This window comes from Chanos chanos, chromosome 13 (assembly GCF_902362185.1).
Source record: "Chanos chanos chromosome 13, fChaCha1.1, whole genome shotgun sequence".
Taxonomy (NCBI): Eukaryota; Metazoa; Chordata; class Actinopteri; order Gonorynchiformes; family Chanidae; genus Chanos; species Chanos chanos.
Genome location: NC_044507.1, coordinates 9918851 through 9944543, shown reverse-complemented (window position 1 = coordinate 9944543; position 25693 = coordinate 9918851). Strand labels below are relative to the sequence as shown.

The 25693-nt window shown below is 41.1% G+C and overlaps 1 protein-coding gene across 1 annotated transcript in view; it reads left to right on the top strand.

The window, feature by feature from the left end:
- Positions 1-25693, top strand: part of tmtc2b (transmembrane O-mannosyltransferase targeting cadherins 2b) — an 83970-nt gene that overhangs the window by 21250 nt on the left and 37027 nt on the right. The window contains exon 2 of the mRNA XM_030790622.1: positions 18972-19548. Within this exon, the coding sequence (XP_030646482.1) occupies positions 18972-19548 (577 nt within the window). The remainder of the gene's footprint in view (positions 1-18971; positions 19549-25693) is intronic.

Here is a 25693-nt window from a genome sequence, read left to right as displayed (position 1 = left end):
TTCTAAGAACATTTATAGTGCTAATCTGAACCAAGCAAATGCCATTGAGTGTTTCACGTTCAAGAATCAGCCCTGTGCCAAAGAAGGTCATACGTTGGAAAGTGTTTTAAGTCCACATGGGGAGAATTTGTTGACGTAACCTTCGGAAAAAAAACACGCAGATGCTGTAGTCTGATGATCGTCTACTTCACCTTTTTGAAGGACACTCAGAGCGTGATGGAATATTCTTTCTATTCTACTAAAGTTTACATTCAACCCCTAAAACACAATTTGAGACACAGTTTCCGCACAGTGTTTTTTAAAGGATGTTTTTCTTTTCTTGTTTGTTTTCTGCAACTTGGTGTAAGCCACACCACCACCACCACCACCACCGTGTATTTTATGTCCTTGTTTTATGAGCCTGCTTTTGCAATATTCCAGAGAGAATTTACTGCCATAGATTCCTATGGGATGAGACTGCATGATTCCCAGCCTGGCTCCAGACCTCCCAGTATCTGTCTCTGTGGCTCTAAACAGGTGGTCCTGTACACACTGGGAGACAGACACATGCAAACTGTGGTCTTTTATATGTTTTTAACCCATCTGCAATTCATTTACTCTCAGCTGCACTGTTGTGAGGAGGTTGCTGCACCATTGACTTACTATGTCATAAAATGACAGTAACGCTCGATTTCGTTTGAGCATCACTGTTGGTACTTTGAAATAAACGCACACACACATAGACAGACAGACAGACTCTCTCTCTCTCTCTCTCTCTCTCTCACACACACACACACACACACATATATGTGTATATGTATGTATGTGTGTGTGTGTGTATATATACACACATACATACATACATACATATATATATATGTGTGTGTGTGTGTATGTGTGTGTGTGTGTATATATAATATGAATTGAAAGTGTTCATAAGTTATAAGTTTTAAGTTTTAAGACGTTTCACTCATGTCGTTTTCTTTTCCTACACGTGACAGCTCTGTTACCTTTGTGGGTTATCTGTTTTGTATTCCTGTATTGGCTACAGCACAGCTGGAAGGAGAGTGTGTAAAAAAAGGGAAAAAGAAGAAGAAGAAGGAAAAAAAAAACACTATTAATTGTTTCCAGTAGTGACCTGTCCAGCCCTGCTTTGAGCACTGTCCAGTTTGTGAAACAGCTTGGTGAAGTAAAGCGTTCCAAAGTTAAGCACCAAATACCTGGCAATTTAACTTTATTTTTCATTAGGGCTTTAGGGGCTTTATTTATTATGTATTAGGGACTGAAATAAATACCTTATCTCAATTAATTTCATTTCATTCATTCACTGACTCATTCATTCATTGGGTTTTGTCATGGAATAAACATATCGCAATCTGGTCAGCACAATGTCTTCATTGTTAGTTGTTTTAGAAAGCCATTGTACTTTGTTGCGCATACTTTACTGAATGGTTTGGTCCACTCTAAAATAAGTCCATAATGATACTTTGAATATTTTGATCTGTTCTTTGAAAAGCAGTAATTATCCTTGTATGGTAATTATTGTCAGTGGCAGACAGGACAGGCAAATTTTCACTGAGAGGAGGAGTGAGGTTCTGGGCTCAGGCCTTGATGTGGTGCTGGCCCCTGTGCGATGGTGGCACTCCTGTGCTGCTTACAGTTTTAAGTCTGCCTCTCTTGTCATTTTGATTTAAGTTGTGGTCTCCACATCCACATTAAAGGGTTTTGGGTCTGCTGTTAGACGTTACTACCCCGTATGAAAATGATGTGACTAGTCAATTCTGAATCGCCCCATTTTGCTGTTATGTAGTGCTTAGCACTTGCTGAGTTTACTTGGCATTCTCTTAGTTTTGCACTCTGAAATTCACGGCACTGATTTGATTAAAAAGTAAACCCAGTACAGTGTGAAATGAAACAAGAAAACACAGTGTTGAGAAGTATAAGAAAACCCACCATTAAACCCCCACTGGTCTCTTTGCATAATAAGAGAACAGAAAGCAAATAATTGGGACCATTTTAAATGAAAATAGACTATGTGAGATTACTTTGATGCAGACTGAATCATGTCCCAGAAGTTGCTTACGAGGAGATACTTTTCTCTCTCCAACCCCCCCCCCCCCCCCCCCCCCCCCCACCCCACCCCCAACAAAACACTGCCGCATTCCTGCTATTCATAACAAGCAGCCGCTAGTGCTAATCAAGATATGATGTTTTGTTCTGGATTAAATGGCTGATAAATGTTGTGCTAGAATAAATGAGGCCTTAGGGGAGATTAAAGAGAAAAAGCCAGCGCCCGGTGCCTGTGCAGTGAGCAGCGAAAGGTTACGTTTCCTTGGCGCTGGAGAGACCGAGTTGGACAGCTGGCTCTTCGTCTCGACTGCCAAGTTGTGATTCCACATAAAAGCGGCGCTCTCCAACAATATCCGGCAGAAAAAAGAGAGAAAGAAAGAAAAAAAAATGAAAATAGAGCAGTCGTGGACACAGTTCAGCAAAATAATAATGAATTGGATAAAAGCTGTGTTTTTCTTTTTTCTTCTTCTTTTTCATGGTTACTTTAATCTGGCATTGCACCTTTTTGTGTTTTAACATGTCTGGTTTAGAGAGTCATGCTCAGTGGTGGGAAGACCCATCAAAATGACTAGCCAGTCTGGCCAGTCCGTTTCATTGTCCCAGACTGCAGTGATAAATAGATTATGGACGTGTAAAAGGCCGTTCCCTGTGATACAGTGTTTCTCCGCTGGAACCTTTCTTTGTAGAGCTGTTAAATCATTTCTGTGCATCTGTGCTTTATGGGTCAATGTGCCATTCCATGTGTTCCTTTCGTGCATTTTTTTTTTTCCACGATAGCCTGACAGTGGGATTCTGTTTGTTGGGGGAGGGGTCTGTAAGGCAGAAACGACTTGATCTCTTGTCTAGTCAGAGCTTCAGTCATCCCCCCCCCCCCTCCCCAGTTTGACCTAGAAATGCTCTTCTTGTCCTGTCATTAAGGGATTAGAATCCAGGAAGAATAATCTGCCTTAGTGAAAAGTTTGTTTTGCGGGGGTTTCCTTAATACTGACGCAGGCAACGAGTAATTTCTTATCCAAAACATCAAAATAGGCAGTGGATTTTGTAGTACATTTATGTTATCTCAGGAGACTGACTTCTTACATTTTGCTTACAAAGGTTTGTCAGTCTCAAAGTATGTGCTAAGCCCTTTGTTAATAAAACTACAGTGTTACAATGTGATAGTACATATTGTCTGTAGAATTCTTCACAAAGATGTGTCTGTGAAGTTGCAGATAATTAAAAATGTTACTTTTGCAAGTGCTGAAATGAACGCATTCTTCAATAACTATTCCTATCCTCCCTGAATAAGGTTGCGCTGAAATTCTTTTTGATCTCGTTTTTGTTGATGTCAGTTATCTGTTTCTTCCATTTAACAAGATTCCTGCAGAAGTTTTCAAATGTGGGGGAGACAGATTAAACCTGCTTTAAGAACTCTTCCTGTTCCCCCTAAGGCACTCAAATAGGACTAGGTCATGCTCCAGAATGTTTCATTATAGTTAACTTTGCCACTTATTTTTCACTCCCAGCTGTAGGGTTAGGTAATATAATATTTAGACAATTTTATCTTTGGATGGTACAACCGTTGGATTTCTTTGCAACAGTAATATTCCTTGTACTTGGAAACTCAATCTTTCACTCAGTGGGTGAGTCTTTCCATCAGAGGGGCAATATCAGGATCATGAGATTGTAAACTTTTTTGGCAATAGGCAAAAAGTTTGCATTTAGGAGCGTGTTTTGACATTCTATACCTAACACATACACACACACACACACACACACACACACACACACACACACGCAAAATCTGTTACCCAAGTTGCTTTTATCGTTAATCAAATATAATTGCAAAAAAAACCCAAAAAAAACCCAGAGGTATGAGGACAAGAGCATCTGCCAGATGATCAGAACCGTGATTGTAAATTGTTTACGCGTGTATGATGTAACAGTTTGTATGTAAGGCTACTGCAGTGGTTCAGTGAGAAGTGCGTGCGTGTGTGTGTAGATCCTGACTCCCTCATCGGCTGTAGTTAGTGTATCGGCTCAGATCAGATCTGTAAAGCCTGTTGTGTAAAACCTGGCACACTCTGTGTGACTTTAACTGCTGGCACGCTCGTCTTCTTCCTGCCTGATCGCTCACCTCCTGCTGGGAATGAACCATGACCTTAATTCTTTTTAAGGAGCATTTCCTGACCTGTGCCCTAGAACGTCTTTCTACTAATGACCTGGATGCTGACAGGAACTAGCTGACGCACTTAAGGCTAGCTACCTTTGAAGATGTCGGCAACTTTTATTTATATGGGGTTTTTTTTGTATCTGGGGAGAATGCGATCTTACTGTTTCCTTCCCCTGTTTTGAGTACGTATTAGGTATGGAAGAATGTCGGTACAAATGAAAAAAAATCTCAAGAAGAGGAGAAGATACAATAAACTGAAGCCAATGAGCGCTGATTTGGTTCTCCGCTGAGCAGTGGAAGTAGTAACTCTTGAAAGACAACTCTGTATTCTTTGATTTTTTTTTTTTTTTTTAAGTGACTCATTGGATTGGCCTTTGGTACAAAACCACCACTCTGTCCTTCCTCTGTTTTGAGTACGTATTAGGTATGGAAGAATGTCGGTACAAATAAAAAAAAATCTCAAGAAGAGGAGAGGATACAATAAACTGAAGCCAATAAGCGCTGATTTGGTTCTCCACTGAGTGGTGGAAGTAGTAACTCTTAAAAGACAACTCCGTATTCTTTGATTTTTTTTTTTTTTTTTTTTTTTTTTTTTTTAGTGACTCATTGGATTGGTCTTTGGTACAAAACCACCACTCTGTCAGCAGAAGTCTGCTTAATATAACCATAAAACCAGAGATCTGAGATTTTGTAGAAGGCTCAGTGAGAGAGCTATAACTCTGTTCATGTGGTGCTTTGTGTCTGCAAATTTCTTCATTCTATTGTTTGCTCTTCGTTGTAAAAAAAAAAAAAAAAGTAAGTTAAACAACATGCACATTGTGGCCTCCTACCGCCAGAGGGGAAAAAAAAAAAAAAGTAAAAAAAAAAAAAAAGTAAAGAAGCTGTTGAGCAATTCTCGGTGCCCTCGACCCCCGGACGGGGCCCCCGTCCTGACCTTTTTCTCACTTTTTCTCTCTTTCTCTCTGCCTACCTAGCACCTGTCAGCGCTATTGTTCTGTTTTCAAGGAGTCTAAGAACTCAACAGTCTTGGCTAACACAGTGGGCCTCTCACTGATAATGAATGGATTGGTCTGTCGTTTCCGAGGGCCTTTCGCACTAACACGTCCCATTGGAGGATGGAGAGGGCTCCCGTGCTCTCTTACAGGGGGGCGTGGTGGCCCTGCTAGTTAGCCTGGTAATGGACCACACATGATTTCGCTGCCGCTCTCCTATCTCTGCATCTCTTGTGCGTGGGCAGGGAAACACTCTCTCTCCTCCCTCTCTCCGCCTTACCCTCGTACTCCTTCTCCGCAGCCAACGGAGCGCCACAGTTGTCTTTGTCCTCTCCTTTTCCATTCACCGCCCTGTGCAGGGGTAGAGTCGTCCCTGTTTCTTTGTCCCCATAGCTGGGGGTTTCTCTCCCCCTCTTGTCCCCTCCCTCCTCTTTGTGCTTTCCATCTACAATACACCACAAGTAAGTATGTCAGAAATGTAATGAATGCTGTTCCTTTTGTTGCTTCCAGTTTGCCCAGATAGGCACTTTGAAAAGAGAGGAATTTCATTTTGTGGGGTTGACATTATTGGTATTATGTGTACAGCGAAGTGGTGGTCTGAGGTACCTGAATGACGCTCGAAAGAAAAAAACGAATTTTATCAAATTAGTTTTCTCAGTCGGAGTAACTGTTACATCATTATTGTTGTTAGAAAGCCTGTAGCACAGCTTCTCACATATAAACAATCCACTGTACTTGTGTAGAGTTTTCCTTCTTTTTATTTTTTTAAATTTTAACTAATCAAGCAGCTACACAATGGGCAGGGACCGCCCCCCCCCCTTCACCCCCACTCCCCCCACCCCTTTTTGTGCGCGATGTTATCAAGTTGTTCCGTCCCTTTCAAAATATTATTAAGCACAGATATACATCATTACACATTTTCAGGAACAGAGATCTAAAGCCATTTTTATGACGTTCCATGAAAATGAATGTGTCACAGATGCCGTCACCACAGTCTACCATAAGCATATCCCCCGTTTTGCAACATAATACATTCCCCTTCAACTTCTTACTTTTAACATGGATTGTGTTGCAACCATAAATCCCCGTACGTGTGACAGGCTTTATAATGGTCCGTTTTTGGTCAGAGGAGATGCCGTTTGATGTGTCACCCACATGTTGGAGGTTTCTTATTTTTCCCCGTCTCGTGTCGCCAGAGGCAGCACTAATTTCTTTAACTGCTGTGAGTTCTGCCTGTCGGCACTGCCAGTCCTATTAAATTCATATGAAACATGTTTGTTGATGTATGATGTAACCTTAATGACAATCTTAGGTATGAATCGGTATAAAAAGGCGAGCATTTTCAAACCTTGTGAATTTTTATAGCTTGTTCGCCAATAAATAAAAATAAGATGTAGTAAAAATGAATGAAAAGAAACTCGCTTCTGCCAGCTTAGATACAAGGACAGCCAGTAGAGTTTGTTGGGGTCCCTTTATGCATATTTTAATTATTTATTTTGTTGGGGTTTTTTTATTCATTGAATTCCAGACACATGTTTGTGAAAATAGATTACATTAACTTTGCAAACTTATTCGCCTTTGCTAATAATATAAGCTTTTCATGTGTGCATGTTGCTAATCAGGAAGTGTACTTTAAAAAAAGAAAAAAAAAAGAAAGAAAAACTTCAAAGGATCTCATTTGACAAAGGAAAATGGCCTCCCTCTGGCTAATGTTCAAGCAGAGCTCCTTTCTAGCGATAAAGAAAACACGACCATGCTGTTTTTCTTTCTCTCATGGGTCATTACCAATCGCATGACACTGAAGACTATGGTCAGTAGATCCTTAACACATTAAAATTGAGGAAGATGTGTAGTGAATTTGCACAGGGCTCTTAGACCTGGCCACAATTCTGGGCAGCCCTACAATTTCAGGTCTTATTGTAACTGATTTATGTCGCTGCTCCCTCATCAGATCATATGGAATTTTTTTTACTGCCTCTCATTAGTTGAGTGTGCACTCAAAAAGCAGGAAACCATTTTAAGCCAGTTAGGAAGAACAGACTGGGGTGCTTTCTTGGGCTTAAATAGGTATTTGGACAGACTCTTCTTATATCAGTGGAGTCTGCCATTTTGCACTCTCAGTTAGGTGAAAATTCCAGATATATATTTGGTCGTAACAGACCGTGTCACCAGAGTTTTAATGTTGAGGTTAACTGATTAGTTTGTTAAATGCAAAAATCTGGCTTGGATTCTCAGTGATTTATTGGCATGGCTGAGAGAGAGAGAGAGAGAGAGAGAGAGAGAGAGAGACTTTTATTCCTCTTTTGTAAATTAAATGAGGGCTGAGGACAGGGACATAGAAACTTTACTCCGTGGCTGATGGAATTCCCTTAGGCCTTGTCAGCTGCAAATGTAAACTCATGAGCTTCGAATATTTTCAACCATATATTTTTTTCTGTTACTGAATGAATTCAAGTAAAACTTTTTTTGTTGTTGTTGTTTTTTGTATGTCTTATGTGTGTCTGATTTTCCTTGGTCTATAAACGATCCTGGAAACAGACTAATATGAGGGAATGTTTTTGGTGCTTTGTGTCAACCTAATGTTTACCATTGTCGTACAACTGTTATGCGAGATAATTTCAGCACTTAAATAATGAGTGAGTTTCTCTGGATTTTGCTTGTTGATGGAGACGTGAATTGTTAAATCAAATGGCTGTAAAACTTAATCGCTCACCCGGATGGTCATGTGGTTTCTGTGATTCGGCGGCTATAAAACTGAAAATGCGCAAATGAACTTTTTTGGAAAAATGCAAATTGACACCATGTGGAAGACAAAGCATTTAAAAAACAGTGAAGTGGCTGTTTTGGGTTTCTTTTAGGCTTGTTTACAGCATAACCCGCCTCCCCCATCTCACGCAACGGCACCGCTGGAGATATTTTTGTATCTTTTAAATTATCATTGACTCTCAGGATGCAAAGTAAATGAGTGCGATTTTGTTTTATTGCTGTGTTTAATTTCTCTCTCTCATTTTCAACCCAGCTACTAATTAACGAAAATCCTTCGTTTAAAGTCTTAGCTAAATGGAAAGAATTATTGGTTTATTTGTTTGTTAAAGCTCTGCTGTTTTTTTTTTTTTTTTTAGAAATCATCTTTTATTATGTCTGTAACTTTGCAGCTGTTACTTCATAACCAGTTGTGTAGCTGACTTTATTTTTCTTTTTTAAACAATGTTACAGTTACCCATGCCTATTTTCGCAATTTGAGACATTATCTTAGCATCAGGACTGCTGCTCCTAGTTACCTCTGTAATGAAGAGTGAAGAAACAAAACAGCTCCTTTATGCTCAAGTCAACCAAAACAGTCAACTGTGATAACTCCCATTCAGTCCATACAGTGCATTCTCTCCCAGTGTGCTTCCTCCATCAGTGTAAGGTAATCAGATCTACTCCTCATAGCTTATTACCAGACCTTGACCGACTTGAACTTTTTCTCTCTGTCTTGTTTGTTTTTCCAAATTGCGTGCTATCAGTTGCTGTTACAAATACATACACAACACCAGGGCAGGTTAGAAATGAGGAAACTAATATTCTTTTAGAAGGCGTTTGTGCTGTGTTGTCATCGTTTTGTGTTTTGCATTCGTGCTCCTTTAAGACTTATTGCACCGCAGGGAAGAGGTCAAGTCAGGGTGAACTCATGTACCAGCCATCAAGAATCATCTGTATGCTCCCTCATAAGACATTGAAATTGAGAGTGTCAACATATGTACATTCAATTATGACTGGTGGACCCCTAATGGGCACCTAATAGTGTATGTGAAGGCTGTATGGGTGTGTGTGTGTGTGTGTGTGTGTTTTATCACAGGTCTGGTGTGATTGTGTTTAATGAGATCACACTGAGCTACATTCTGGTTCATTCCCTCACATCTCTTTAATTAATGAGGACACATGTGCAGTCACACATGTCTCTGTGTGTTTTGTGCCATGAATGAAGCAGACGTCTTGCTGAGGCAAATCTTGAAAAAAAAAAAAAAAAAAAAAAAACGGTATTACATTCTCAGTGCCTTAGGGGAATGTGAAGTATGTTTAAAACAATCTGTTGATAAATTCAGTCTTTTGGAGTGTAAAAAAGCATAGAAAAAAGGCAGTTTTTGTATATTCAAGTCTTCTCTGTCATATGTTACCTCTCCCTGTTTTTATCAAAGACGACATACATTACAGTTATTGGAAAAGCACAGTTAAAATATTCCGTCATCTTGTATGTTCATTTCAAAGATAAAATGAAGAAAACTTATCTTTCGCTAGCTTTCGTTCAAACACTCCCTGGGTCATATTCTTCCAGAGTGCTGTTGGTCTCTCTTGAACTGATGTGCTATCATGCCTCTCAGGTTGATGAATTGTGTATGGCTTCCAAAAGGGATGTGGTAATCAGAATCCTATCCCCAGTGTCAGCATCGTGATAAGCAAAGGCCCTTATGTCAGGGGGCATGAGAATACCCCGTATTGTCGGCTGTGGTGCACAGAATGCCATAAGCAGCAAATCCTTGTAATATGATATGTTGCATCCTTTAGGTTTGTCTGAGGACTGTGGTGTTTGGAAAGGCCTGTCACGCTTTAAAGGCAAAGGCTTTGGAGAAGACGCTAAGCTGCTGGCATTCCCAGTTGTTGTCTTGTACTCTTGACTGCGGTGAGTCTATTGGCGTGCCATGGCTTGGCGGTGCCAGTGCATTGGTATGCCTCAGAAACACAGCTCTGCTTTTTATTCATACTGGTTTTCCAAGCCACAACTGGATCACATCCGCCACGTGTCTTAATCCAGAGACACCATGTGCTTTAATGGCCACTCCAGAGCTCGCCAAAGCAGCACAGAGGTATTTAACAGATTCTCAATGGGTCGTTAAATGAAGAGTCCCAGAACAGGGACCTCTCTATGGGAATATTTATACTGAAGAAGAGTTAAGCCACGATACTTAACCAGTTAAATGAGACAATGAATGTCTCCATTGTGTTTTGCTCCTTTTTTTTTTTTTTTTTTTTTTTGTAGCCTACACCCTTGTAACATGTGTATGTTAACAACCAGAAGCACCGGTGGCTCACTAAACCGAAAAACAAAAACATTCTTTCTGAAATAAAGAACTCGATTCTTAAAAGGCGCAATAGCAAGATTAATCTCTTTGTGGACAGAAGAGACCGCTTATTTGAAACAGAGATATCCCGAGGTTCTCGCAAATGTTGTGCGGGAGTTTTTTTGGCAGTTTACATTTTCATTCTTGTGCCACATGTACAAGCTGACCGGCTCTCCAGCATTTGTCAGCCTTTCTCTCAGCCATCTGGTGTTAGTCTCCACATCCCCCGGCAACCCTGTGGGTCTACTCAGACTCCACCAAATGATAAAACAGCCCTTTTAGGTGGTCAGGATAGGCCTCACACGCAATGAGAGGACAAGCAGACAGACTCATGTATTGATCTTCCTGTCCATGAGAGAGAGAGAGAGAGGGAGAAAGAGAGAGAGAGAGGGAGAGAGAGAGAGAGAGAGAGAGGGAGAGAGAGAGAGAGGGAGACAACTTCACAAGCTGCGAGGAACAAAGTCAGGCAAATTTATTGTGCTCCGGCCAGAGGAGGTCATGGCGTGACAAAACACCCCCTGTTGCGAGGCCTTGTGATGGAACTGCTGCAAACACAGCCTGTTTGTGTGTGCTCTGTGTTCGGTGGTGGGTGTTCTTGGTGAGGGGGAAAAAAACAAAACAAAAAAAAAACCCTTCCTCTTCCTGGTGAAGAATTCTGAGAGGAAGAAACACTTGACAGATTAAAATAATTGATAGGATGGATGACATTCTCTCAGAGCAGTGGAGAATAAATTGCTTTGATTGAACCTTTTTTTTTTTTTTTTTTGTGAAGAATCTTTTAAAATGAATAATAAGACCGTAACAACATAATGAATGAATTTTCATGCCGTTTCATTATTTAATAGATCGTTTGAACACATTCAGAACATTGAAATACTATGCTGTTAGATTTGATTCTCTTATGACCACATCACTCTCTTCTCTTTCTCTAGTCTGATGGTGCAAACTGTACCTACAGAACCCTCAGGCGGCTTAGCGGGCCATTTCTTTTAACTATCTACGTGATGGATACTCTGATTTTCCCTGTACTGTGTATTTGCCCCAACAGCTATCTCACCGCTCGACGTATCGTATGTCAACAGTGCTCCCTTTGCCAAGCAGGTGTTCAGGTTTGTGGTTAGAAGCAGTGGTAGGAGGACACACATGCTGGAGAATGTTAGCTTTGCTCAAGGGAAAATACCTAATACAGAGGGAGAAGAAGAAAGGGGGAGACAGAGAGAGAGAGAGAATGTTTTCCTGAAGAAAGTGAGAGGGGGAGTAGAGAGAGAGAAATTTAGAGAGGCGCATATTGAGGGGAGATCTTTTTTTTTTTTTTTTTTTGGGCGCAGCATGTCGGCTGTCTGGCTCCTGCAAGTGTTGATTTATGAGATTTCGTAATGTGGTTGTACAGGTAGGTGCCAAAATAAAAGAAACACTTAGGGTAAATGTGGGATACAAAAATACATTTTAAGTGAATGCCTCCACGCTAGGTGTGGTTCCTGAATTAATTCAGCAGCTAACATCCCATTACATTTCAGATAAAATTGCGTAAAATTGCGAGGAGTGTCTTTACCTTGGCTACCATGGCTACAGTGAGAGACGTTAGCCACTTCGAAAGAGGGTAGATTGGTCGGGAGGTTTTGGCAGTGAGCTTTAGTGATGAAGACTGCAGCAGTTGCTGATGTTTCACAGGAGACAGGCGCTAATTTCATGTTGGCATGGAAATCTGAGGGAAATATGTCAAAAATTAGGGTCAACTCAACATGAATGTGTATGCGTTGGTTTGACATGCAAGGCAATGTTAATCAGGCGTGTGAACAGAGCGCTTCAAGAAAAGTTCATAAAGAGATGAAGAGCTTCGCAGAGAGGTATACCATCTTCAGAGCTCAGTGCATAAACACCTCATTACACCTAAAAATGCATGCCTGGGTGTTGTGGGGATCACAAACCGTGCTCTACTGAGCAATAAAAAAACGCCACATGGCCAGATGAGTCATTCTGCCCCCCCCCCCCCCCCCCCCCCCCACCACACACACACTCTCACAAGTGCATGTGTGGTCCCTTCCAAAAAGAAACCTATTGCCTCCAGTACATGTTTCACACGGTGAAGGGTGCTCATGATTTTGTCCTGGTGTGGGTTGCAGATTTTTGGCACAGTTTAGGTCTGCTCTACCTCTATGAGGGCTAGGTGAAAACCTACAAAGCCTTTCTGAGAGATCACGTCTGTCCTGCGATGAAGCATCTCTGTCCTGATTGGAGTGGTCTTTTTCAAAATGTTAACGTTTCAATCAAGGGGAACAAGTGGTCACATAACGGTTGAATGAGTGTGCCCTTAACTCAGTTGAACAGTCATGGTAGATTTTAGAGTGATTATAGAGCCAGAGACAATGTTTTCAACTGCAAACAAAGCATCAATTGGCATGATTTCTTGTGGAGGAATGGTATCCCATATTTGAGAGTTTGAGTCACTTGTAGAATCAACACCAAGGTACGCTGAAGCTGTTCTGGCAACCTATGAGAAAACTTACTGAGATACTTTATACTGGTGCTTCCTTTATTTTGGCAGTTACCTGTTCATCTCCCACTGGGTGCTGCTTTGGAAGATAATTCAGTTGGTTCACACACCTGGTATGGTCAATAATAAACCCATATTTTTAAAGGGAAAGACAGTGTTGTGAAGCTTTTCCATGTCTTATGTGGCTTCCAGTTGTCATATTTGCTATTTCCAAGAAATGCACAGTTTCTTCTCTTGGATAAAAGGATTCTGTCCCTTTGTTTTTCAACGGCGTACAGTTGTTAACTATTATTTTCAGTGTGTGGGGGGTACTGTATTTCATTAGGTACTTTCCCCATGCCTCAGACACCCATGCCTTGTAAACAGTGCTCAGCTCACAGACTGACTCTCATTACTGTGAGCAATCCACAGTAGACCGGGCAAACGACGCGCTCATCAATCAGGGAACTGTGTTCCCTCCATCATAACTAATGATGCAACTGACTCATACCTTCAAGCAACACTCTTTCTCCAACTCCCCTCACTCTCTTTTCTCTCTCTCTCTCTCTCTCTCTCTCTCTGCTCTCCTCTCTCCCTTTCTCTCTATCTCTCTTGGTTGGTTAAAAAAAACAAAAAAAACATTGAATATAGATTTAATTATTTGAATTATTTCAGATTTTCCCCTCTAGACACCGTAGTAGGCCATTAAAAGTGACCATTGAAAAAGCATTTAGACCGTCGTGAAACTGCAATTACCATTTTCATCAATGATTTTTCCCTCTGTATATAATAGGAGCCCTCAAGCAAGGGCCTTCCACCCATGAAACAGAGTGTCATAACGAAATGAAATGATTTCCACAGCTACTAGTTTCATTTATTGTCATTAAAAAAAAGAAAAAAAAAATAGGGCCGTCCAAATGTGCCGATTTGGTGTTTCTCACTTTTTTTGTCAATACAGCATAAGGAAGGGCAGTTCTTCCATTGATTTTTCCATTAGTGGGAGATTGATTCATACACATCTAAGAACGGCTTAATCTGTGCATTGATAGATGCTATCTCAACAAAAGATATTACTCAAAAGGAGAAGAGAGACTGGAGTATGCAAACCTTGTCTCTCTTCTAGAATAACTCTCTAACTAAACTAATCATTGGTATTATTTAGCTATCCGTCGGTATTTGACCTACAGACTGCTAAAATAGTGGTACTCCTCAGTAAATAAATAAGCAAGGGAGACAGAAAGCTGAATAGAAATTGCTAATAGCTGAGTCATTTTTTTTGTAACGAAATCACAGTTAAGGATAGTATTTAGTAGTAGTTTTCTAATGGCTGTTATTTGAGGAGAGCACACACACACACACACACACACACCCATGACCGTGTAAATTTCACGGTGGCCTGAGCGGGTTTGTTGGGCTTGTAAAGAGCCTGACCGAGAAGAAGCCCTGACTTTTTGTTTTGGCTTGTGAGCTGGGTGACATCACACTCATCCTTTGTTTGTCCTCAATTCAATTACGCACTCAGTCTGATATTTTGTCTGTTTAGCTGCCTGCTAGCCCATATGGGACATATAAGTGAACAGAGATGCATAAATATGCTGCTTTGAATTGTCATGGAAGCATAGTTTTGTTTATTTGTTCATAATTTTTCACTGAACGGAAGAAGGGAGAGAACTCTTAACTGCAGAATTCATACTTTGACAAAGGGAATTGTGGGGATATCCTGTTCTTGTGTGGTGACAGAACTCAATTTGCTTTGGGTGATTTGAGGTCAGACAGATTCTTTTCATTTGAATACATAATGGAAGTAATTAATTCAGTCTTTTCCCTTCACTCTAATTGATTTGTAATACTACCATTTGCAATAGTACTGCAGTGTTTTTCCATCTTACTGTTTCATGTACATAATAAACATTTTCAAATAAGCTTTTGTCTCACCAGTGTAAAAGAAAACATTATGAAAAATACATCTCATGTGACATCTCTATATAATATGCTAATGATCTTGATCTGAGAAAGGGAGGATCTCCATACAGCCTGAAAACTCCCTTTTCTTTCCACCAGCACAGACTTATTTTAGTTTCTACGGCAACCTGACCCGGAGTGCACAGACGCCTCTGCCTGTTTTAGATTGAATTAACAGTTTAACCAACAACTGATGAAATTCCTCTCTCTCTCTCTCTGTGAGCATGCCAGTTGGAAAATGTTCTCTTGCAGGAAACCTACATGAGTACCCATGAAGCAACAGCTGTTTCTGGCTGTTACATTGTTGAGGTTCTTTGCAACAGCTCATGATGTTTCATACAGGGCTTATAATACCATTGAGAGCCTACATAACAAAAAATTATGCCATCTCAACACCGTATTCAACATTAATAAATCATAATATGCGAATCATTCCTTAAACTCAAACTCTGTACACTTGATTTAGCTTGCTTTTGAATTACAAAAAATCTGCACTGGACAATGTACCCAGAGAAGAGAAGAGAACAGAACCACTCACATTAAGTGCCATTCAGCAGCAAGAGAAGGTATTCTATTATTGACGTGGTGCTATTCTCATGGGAAGAAATCGTAGACAAAGACTCAAGCAGAGAAGCTGAGTGGACAGACCAGAGGGCCTCTCTCTGTAGGCATTCTGAAAATATGACCATGCTCCTTTCAGACACTGAAGGATGGTGATGACACAAACTTGGCAAAGAGAAAAGCACTTTTTTTCTCTCTCTCTCTTTCTCTCTGGCTGCCAATGCTTCTCTCCTACTCTTTCACATGCAGGCATAAATAGATTTTTTTTGTATATTGTTCAGAGAAGTTTTATTTCCTGGCTGTTCCTTTCCCCTTTTTCTGAAGGTACAGGCATTTCTCATAGCATAGGCGGTAAAAGTGCCTCTATGTGAATTAAGATAAAATGGAATTGCCCTGCGTAATTTATTTATCATATTAATGTAATGAAAAACCTGCCGTGCTTTATTTATAATATTTTAGTGTTTTTGTAAAGGCTGTACTGCGTAGTATTGTTTACTATGAAACGTAAAACGGGGTGTCTCTCACATCTGCGTACCAGGGTATGAGTTCAACATATTCGTGTGTAAACACAGACGTAAAAACCAATGGAAATTCATTGTTTTTAAAGTACTGTTTTTCAGCAAAATCATTCACGGTCTTATTACTAATCTGCCACTTCGTATTTGCCACGCAACGCTTATAATTTCTCAAGAAGATGATATGAAAAAAATAATATTGTATGGAAAGGTTTCGCCTCTTCGAATCAAATACGATCCTGACCTTAATTTACATCCTAGTCCATCTGAGTCACTCTGTGAAGGAGGAGAGGGAAGGATGTTGAGGAGATTTGGGAGCAATGTGGAGGTTTAGTTTCTGCTTTGATGAGAGGATGAGACACATCTCGCGGTTTGTTTTCTTTTCTGGTAGAATCACAGGGGTTTTTTTTTGTTCGGATGTAGTCGAGCGTTACTTGTCCGAAAACACCGAGGCCGCAAAAGTGCCGTCCATGCTTGGGCTTCTTCCTGTACCACAGAATTTGGTTAGCACTGCCTTTCCTCTGAGGGAAAGCAAGGCTCTATTTTACACAAGCTCCATTTGGACTTCACATCTAATTAGTGTCCCAGTCATGAAGAACGCCGGAATGTGCCACTCATGACACGCAGAGAGTGATAAGCAAACATGTTCCGACAGTTTGTCACGATATTCCGGTCCCAGTGATTGGGGCCCAGGCATATCGATGTGGGCTTTCCGGGTTTTTGGTCACCTGATCCGGCTATTCCCCTGAGAGGCCGGGGGTGTGGGCCTAGGGGAAGAATATGCTCCTGGCTGGAGAAGGTTTGAGGAGAGCATGGAGAGGTCCAAATTCTTCCCTCTTTATTTTTCTCGTTTCCTCCCCTCTCCCTCTCTGTCTCCTGTTTTTCTACCTCTCTTTGTCTTTGTCAAAGAAGAAGAGTCTATCCCTGCAGCTATTGTTAGTTGGCAAACACCATCCAAGTCTGCTGTGATCAGGGAGTGAAATTCAGGATGCCGTGCTAATGAATGGTTCCTTTTTTTTTTTTTCTAAACTTGTGACTCTGCATGGCATGGAGTAAATGATCCTTTAGCTCTACGGATATCCATTGCGTCTGTCTGGGGGAAGGAGTGATTGTCTTGGCTGCTCTCCCCATCTTACATTCTCCAGTTCACCTCAGCATAGGTGCCTGTCGACCGCAAAGGTGTTTGCTTCAATCTTTGACATAAATGAAAAGGACGTTTGTAAACCAGAGAAAGGTTTAGAGACCGAGGAATCCAGGGCTGGTGATGTTTAAGGTCTGTCAGGGGCTGGCAGGGTTTTTAGTCTCGACGCTGGTGCCAGAGCTGCAGAACGTTTTGAGGTCATGACTCTGTCCCTCTTAGCCTGTTGCAATGTGGCAAAAAATAGCAGCTTTTTTCTAAATGATTTCAAGATGTAACTGGACAGTAAAGTCTCCTATACTATTTTTCTGAAGCAAAATGCAGATCTCCCTTGACAAATGGTTCAGGGAAAATAAATTGCAACTTAACCTGAACCAAGACTAAATATCATTCTGCCAAGAGAGAACTAGGGCTTATTTGAAGCAGGGAATGTTTATGATCTGTTTAATCTGTTACGGCAAAACTTTTGCTTTCTCTGTAGTGAGGACAGGTGTATGTTTGTTTCTTCCTTTTTTTTTTCCCCTGCCGTTTCGACTGTCGTCTGCTCTAAAGTGGGATTTGAAGGCCAGGTTCTTGCCAGTTTGTTTTGTGTTAAAATCCCGACGTTCCTCACAGAGTCTCTCTCTGTTTTTAAGGGTGGCTGGCGGAAGCGGTTGCTACTGGCAACCATGCATGGTAATTTTGCCAGATATAAACATATGATCGAAGTCCTACGCACATTCTGCGGCGAAAGATCAAAAATTGCATCTTAAATATCATAAAAACCCATGCCAGCTCCACAGACTCAAAAACGACTCTGATACTCAAGCTGAGCTGTCTCATGGTTGATTGTTAGTCTTTGTCAGGGGCTCTTCATGTTGTAGACTGTTGTCTGTCTGTATGCATGTGTGTTTTTCTTTTCCTTAGGTAATTAATTGTGGTAATTGTGATTGCCTTGGGGACTGATTACTCTCTGCAGTAGGCAGGCCGTTATCACACGTGTCGGGTCCTATCCATCACATGTTTTAATTAAAGATCCGTACACTATCGCACACACCCTCAAAGGAATCTAATTATGGTTGATGATTCTTTCCCCTACTCTCTCTCTTTTTTCCCTCTCTCCCTCTCTCTCTCTCTCTCTCTCTCTCTCTCACACACGCACATACTGAGGTGAAAATGAATGTCACCGTCAGATATGGACTTCTCCCAAAAACCTGGGCAGCTGTGGTGATATGAGGCTAGCTCAGACAGCATGACTGGTTTGTGTGTGTGTGTGTGTGTGTGCGTGTGTCCGTGTGCGTGGCCTTTACAACACACTGTTTAAGCTTTGTGCTGTCCTAGCCCCTGCGCTTTTTAACCGACCCTCCCAAAATCTATTTATTTATTCTCTGTGTTTCCACTCTCACTGTCTGCCTCTGTCTGTCTTTTTCTCGTTACATTTCTCTTCCTCTCTCTCTCTCTCTCTCTCTCTCTCTCTCTATCTCTCTCTCTCTCTCTCTCTCCCTCTCTTTTGATCTCTGCCTCTTGTCCCTCTTTCTGTGATATTTTTTTTTCTTCTGGTCATTCATGTGGTATATATAGTCTTCATCTTCGAATCCTTCGGAATAAACAGAAATTTCTTCTACTTTGCACCATTTTTAAGAAGACAACAAACAAACAAACAAAAAAATCAATCCTCATAAACTGGTAAAGATGTTGTAGTGGGAGTGTAAAGGTTTACTGTAAATTCCACATTAATATAAAGTGAAGAGCAACATATTTTTCATCAAAGCAGAATTTTAAATGAGTCTTTTAAAGCAGCCTCTTCCCTCATGCTATTTCATTGGAAATCTGACTTCACATTCAAGTACTGCCTATATTTATATGAACACACAAGAATGAACCATGTCCTCCGAGATTCAGAAGTTCTTACCTGGCCTGAGTCCTGACACTAAATCGAAATGCAAGACTAAGCCCTCACATCAATGCTTAAAGGCAAGGTCAAAGGGCAGTTATTTTCAGACCGCTCTCTTCCTCTCCCTGACCTCTCTCCTTCTTTCCACCTACAGCCGTGCTATCAAAACCAACCAGGACCTACTCCCCGAGACCCCGTGGACCAACATCTTCTACGATGACTTCTGGGGGACGCTCCTCACGCACAGCGGTAGCCACAAATCCTACAGGCCTCTCTGTACCCTCTCCTTCCGCCTCAACTACGCCCTGGGCGGGCTGGAGCCGTGGGGTTACCACCTGGTCAACGTGTGCCTCCACTGCGCCGTCACCGGCCTGTTCACCAACTACTCCCGCCTGCTGCTGGGTAACGACTACTGGATCCTGATCGCCGGCCTGCTGTTCGCCTCGCACCCCGTTCACACCGAGGCTGTGGCGGGCGTCGTGGGGAGGGCTGACGTGGGCGCTGCCCTCTTCTTCCTCCTGGCTCTGTTTTGCTACGTGCAGCACTGCGCTTTGAGGTCGGGGCACGGTCGTTGGCAGGGCTGGGCGTGGTTGCTGGGCTGTCTGCTGTGCGCCACGTGCAGCATGCTGTGGAAAGAGCAAGGGGTCACCGTGCTTGCCGTGGCAGCGCTCTACGACATTTTTGTCTTTCACCGGCTCAAGCTGCGTCAGGTCTTCAGCCTTCTCTATAAGGTAAACATTTTTTTTTTTTTCTTCTTCTTCTTCTCTCAAAACGCGGCCGCGTCATAACGACACGTGCGTCAGATTTCTTAGTCTTGTGTAATTTTCACAAGTCGTGCGGTCAGAAAGCTGATACGTGTGTGTGTGTGTGCGGGGATTTGTGAGTGTGTGTGTGTTTGTTTGTGTGTGTGTGTGTGTGTCTGCGCATGCGTATGTGTTTGCGTTTGTGTTAGCAAGCGTGCGTGCTTACTGTTTGCTTTTCCTTTGAAAATCGTTTTGCCCTGTAAGTTCAGCAGGCTGATTCAGAATGAACTGTTATTTTTCACCCAGAAAAGCAAGAAAAATATACAGAGCACGGAGGGCAAAGGGAGGAAAAGTGCCGGCCTAGCTCTGTTTATGTGCATCTAGTCTGTGTTTGCGTTTTCGCATCTGAAAGCCTGAATATGGGCTTTAAGCTATATTCATTTCATTGCCAGACTGTGATTTAGGGGGGAAAAAAAAAAAGTCTATGTGATGCTAATGTCATAGCAGGATTATAGCAAGGTCACTGAATGTCAATCTTCTAAACCCTGCTGAAGGGACCTCTCCCCCCCCCTTTTATCTAAACAGTTATATGACCCGATAAATTACAAAGTAAACTTCTCTCATTGGCTGTCTGAGAAAGTAAACTTCTCTCAGTCTCTGTCCCTGTGGTTTAATGCAGTATTTCTGCAGTTGGCAAACAAATAAACTTTGCATGGTTTGGTAATCGTTCTTTAATTATCCATTTGTTTCATTAGCAGGCAGAAAATGATTGATATTAATGTTTTTCTAATTAGGCCCATTATAGCTGATGGATTATGTTTACATGAAATGCTTGTTAGGGTAGTGATTAATCAAGGACACTGCCAGTGAATATCTCAATATGAGAAAAAAGAGACATGGGGTGAGAAAGAAGTCTCAAAATCAATGGGAAGGCTCTAAAACAAATGCATTTCTCATGGTGAAAGTGTGTCATTGGCACACAGATCTCTTTTTGTAGTGAGCAGCCATCTAGACGACTTTTCCCTCAACGCTGCCTTGTCAGGAGCACTTAGCATCTGCTGCTAAAACATACTGACTTCCCTAACCCTCTGCTTATCAGCACAAATTGAACACGACATGTGCACTAATGTGACTAAAGGTTAGAGAGGGCTTCAGGACCCAATGGTACAGTCTTATTCCTTAACATACACATTCTCCATGGTGGAGAAGTCTGTGTATGAGTTTATACTTACATTCATACATTCATACATTCATACATGCATACATGCATACATACATTCATACATTCATACATTCATACATACATACATGCACACAGCTGTTTGTGTGTTGCCGGCTGGAGACGTCTCAATGTTCTTCACAATAAAAATAAGAAACAGCCTTTACTTAGTCTGCCTGTCAGTGTGACAGTATTGTACATAAAGCCTTATCTGGCGTCCTTTGTCCTCTGTACCAAAGGTCAGCCACTGTCTAACGCAGACAGGATCTTAAATAGCATGTCTGGGGCAGGACAGGTCATGAGGCTTTTTTGCTCTGGGCATATTAGGAAGATGATGCTTCATATCTGACATCTCTCCACAGCCTGTTTCAATGCCTAGCCATACATCCTAACACCCCCCGCCCCCCACCACCCCTAGGCTATAAGGGTTATTTAACCATAGACTAGTTACATTGAAATCTGTGAGCTGCCGCTCAATATGGATTTGTGCTTAACACATGCTATGCATTCAGAACCTCCCCGCTCATGATTTCACAATTATTTTAACACCGTGGAATGGTTTAGTGGGATTATCACTTTGTCAAAAGACAAATGATACCAGATTTTCCTCTATGAGGGGAAACTATGTCTTTCTGATATATGACGAACGAATGGAGGGCCTGAGGGGTAACTTTCCGCAAAGCCAGAATTACCATGTAAACATTACAGTTTGTGAAAACTTCATATCCTCAGAAGAGAACACAAATAAATAAACCGAGTGGGACCCAGGCCATAAGATAAATTATGCGATGAAATGTTAGTGGTGTTATGCTCTGAGACAATCTGCTTCCTGAGGCAAAAGAGCTCCTTCGAAAGCAACAAGGGACAAGGCTAAATGCTTTTTGATTAAAGTTAAAACAAGGCATTAAAGAGTTAATGCTAAGCTGTCATCATCTCATAATAAACACAATCTGTTGCATTCTGTATTCACTTGTGGGGGGAAAAAAGCCATGAAATGACTTTTTGATAGATGAAATGGGTTTTTAGGTCCTTTGTGGAATCTCTTGGTTTGACAAGACTTAACTTCATATCCAATGAGCATAAAATGGATGTCTCGTCTGATTTACGGTTCGCATTTCATAACATTATGCTTGAATTTTAGATCTATTGTAAATTTTTACCCAGTGTCATCATGTCTGTTGTAAGTGAATATGGCCTGGCCATAGACTCTCTGCGGTGTGAGGAGGAAAAAAAAAAATTAAAAAACCCCCCCAAAAAAACAGAACCCTACTGCTAAATGAAGTGAGTTTGACACGCTGAAGCTCTTTCAGGTGTAATATTCCCAGCCACTTGCCTATGTATGACCTTAAAGCTGGTGTGATGCATATTGTTCTATGTGAAGCAGTAAATTCTGGCCTCTTCATGAAGTGCCACTTAGAACATGTGGTGGTATAAGTAAGCCACGGGGATATATACAGACATATTTGAACAGCATAATGAACATCCTCTTGATTTCCGTGTGTATTTTTATGCCAGTAATAGAGGATAACTGGGATATTACTCACCTCTGTGTACTGCAGAATGAAATAACACAAGGGATTAATACCAACTGGCCTATCTGTGTTTTGCTGCTTTGTCCAGTTGCTGGTATCATTTACTTTGGCTCAGTGGGAGCTGAGTTCAGTTGCATGACAACTCTTCAGAGGCTTTGGAGGAACCTATTCCAACCATGTCAAGTCATGCAAGTCAATCAGAGTTGCTTGAATCACTTTATGATTCACTGGATAGTGTTTGGCAGTTTTGGTTGAGAGACAGAGAGAGAGAGAGAGAGAGAGGTATGCAGTGTTATGTTCGGCGCTCCTGCATTAAGAACACCTGCTATCCGTCATAACAGCAAGAAACATTCTCTCATGACTGTTCCAAATCTGTTTCCAAACATGTAATGTGAAATCCTTCATATTTCATCAGGTTTTATTGCTTTCTGTTGTTTCTGTTGTTGTTGCTGATGGTAAAATTGCTGTTCTCAACCACATATCCATTTAAATTCATCCGGCTTCAGATTCAAGCTGTATATGGGACTGATTTGTTAGAGCACGCATTCACATGCTAATGCTCTTTGTCTCTGTCAGCCTCTAATGACTCCTCTCTCTCTCTCTCTCTCGCTCTCTCTTTTTTTTAAACCACCTCCCATATCTCTCAGTTATTTGTCTGTTAGGATGACTTGACAGGCACGTTCAGTGTGAAATCCTTTTTGTTTTTTGGTTGTTGTTTTTGTTTTTTTGTCTTTTATTTTTCTTTTCCTTAATCATGATGATTTCACCTTGTTAATTCAGCTGAGCCTTGGATTTGAAAACATCTTATACATTTACTGTGGGAGTGATAAACAATGGTTAGCGCCCTGTTTTGTGGCTTTATGTGAAAGTGTTGACACACATAAAACATTTCCGTGATATTATTATTACTACTAACAGTTAGCCCAGGTGTGTAAGAATTGGTTGTTGCTGACTGTTGAACTGAACACATAACAGTCATCAACATTTGATATGCTGATAAAGTTATGGTGATTAGCACCTTTGTCATTAGCTGGTAAAGAATGCGTGCGCATATGTGCGTATGTGTGTGTGTGTGTTTGTGTGTGTGTGTGTTCGTGTTCACTTGTGTTCATGTTTAAGAAGACGACAAGCTGAGGAAAGAGACTTGGGCAAACTTAAGTGTATTAGCACATGTTGGGTTAAAGGGGAGCCCTGATCTAAGCACTTTTGGCAGCCTCTTTCTCTTAAGCTCTTGGGGGATTTTTATTGAGAGTTTTGGTAGAACTTTAGAATGCTTTTGGTCATTGCTCACCCTTTTAAAAAATCCTTATACTCCTACAGCCAATCAAAGTCAGCCATCACCACGCCTGCTGAGATGGTTTAGATTAACATCAACCGCTGAAATATTCCTCTTGTAACAAAATTCAAAATTTTATTGTGAAATTGCAGTAGATTCAGTGTCACTCCAGTGTGTGTGTGTGTATTTGTGTGTATGTATGTGTATGTGTGTGTGTGTGTGTGTGTGTGTGTGTGTGTGTAAATCTATTGTAATCTTTTCTTCTTTTGTTAATAACATATGAGGTGCTTAGGAGCTAAAAAAGAACATTTTCCACATTTTCTTACATTTTTCCTTACATTTAGTGGTTGTAGTAGTTCTTGTAGAAAGTAAAAAAAAAAAGATGCTGTAACACTTACAGGTACTCATTGCATTACTCCAAAGTAAGTCTTTATTAGCAGTCACATAGAACATCTCTGGAAGCTATTACATTTGTTGCGTAATCAGTTTAGCTATATGTGGAAAAATGCCTCTTTATTGGACAGTTTTCTGTGTTGAACTGGTTAATGGGCTCATTTTCAATAACAGATACTAAAGTCAGATACAATTAAAACACCTAGTTTGGCTAGCTCACTGTGGCTTTTGCATTGTGTCCTCACACTGTTTATTCATTAGCTATGTGCAGTAAATTGTCTTTCCTGAGGACTTGGCAATTTTGTTGTTTTTCCACACTGCAAATTACGTTGTTGGTTAGCTATAAAGTAAATGCACGAGGAGTATTGTGACAAAAAAAATTTAGACCAGAGCTTTTAAAAACACAAGGGGAAAAAAGCTAGTTGTTCATCATAAACACAAAAGTAAACATTTTACGTACACGAAATAAATGGTTACCCGTTGAAGTTTGGTCTCAGTTTTATGGCCTGGAATTGGTACAGGCCCATTGTTATAGAGCAGACCTAAAATGCCCTGTCTCCACAAAATGATACCTCTTGCAAAATTTTGCGCACCAAAACAAAAACAGTAAACACGGTGAGGCTTGCTTATTTATACAGCTATGATAAAATAAACATAAACCATGAGAATTATATCAGTGGCATTTTAAATGTTTCTGAGGCCATACCACCCCTTGTGTAAACCAGCGTTAATCTGGATATAATTCAGCTCTGATAGACAAAAAGAATTGCTAACCACTGAACAGATAATTAGAGGATGCTTTACCAATCAAGACCTTTTCAGTAAGATGGTTAACTTTCTGTCTGGCGTCAGGATTACCCAGTTAGAGGAAAGTTAGAAATATTGCTGTTAAACAGTGCTGACTTTAGTCAGCTGTAGTTGTCCAGCAAACTGAAATCTAGTCTGTTCATATCCCCGTAAATATTTCACATATCTTAGCAAAATCCTCCTTGAAAGCAACTGAAAGTTCTACTGTAAGAAGACTCTCAAAGACATCTCACCTCATACTATGTTTAGTGTTTCTAACACAGTTATTAATAATATGTACCAGAACTAAATCTACAAATGCTTGAAGTCCTCAGTTACGGACAGTCATTTAGATTGACCATGAACACATGTTGAGCACCATTAGTTACCAGTTGGGGGACAAGTCCTCAGGGCATGACAGGGCATGTCCTCCCTTTGTTCGTGTCAAATGGAATCTCCTGGGATAAAAACCCTGGGTTGAAGATGAACCATTTTGGGAATTTCCCGCTGGGGATAACGCCTAGGTGACTGTGCAGTAATTCAAGGTTGTGTTAGACAGCGCTTTGGGAGTGATTGTTGGTGTGATGAGGCAGACAGGAATACATAGCGTGTCCTTGCAGTGCTGTTCTCTACACACAGGCTAACAGATGGCTGATATATGCTCTAATGGCTACTGTCAGTATGTGATGAAGTGTGGATACATGCAGTCAATGCCCCTGCCCTGGAACACCTGCCTGCCACCTGGGCCAACATACACTGCATTGAACTCTAGCAATTCTACTATCAAGTTCATGGTTGCGATGTGAACCCTATCTGAGAATAGATCTCTTACAGTGTCCCCCCCCCCCCCCCCCTTTTTTTTCTGGATTTATTTCAGTTATTGATGAGATTTGGAGTTCAAATTAACATTCAGAATTACTGCTCCTT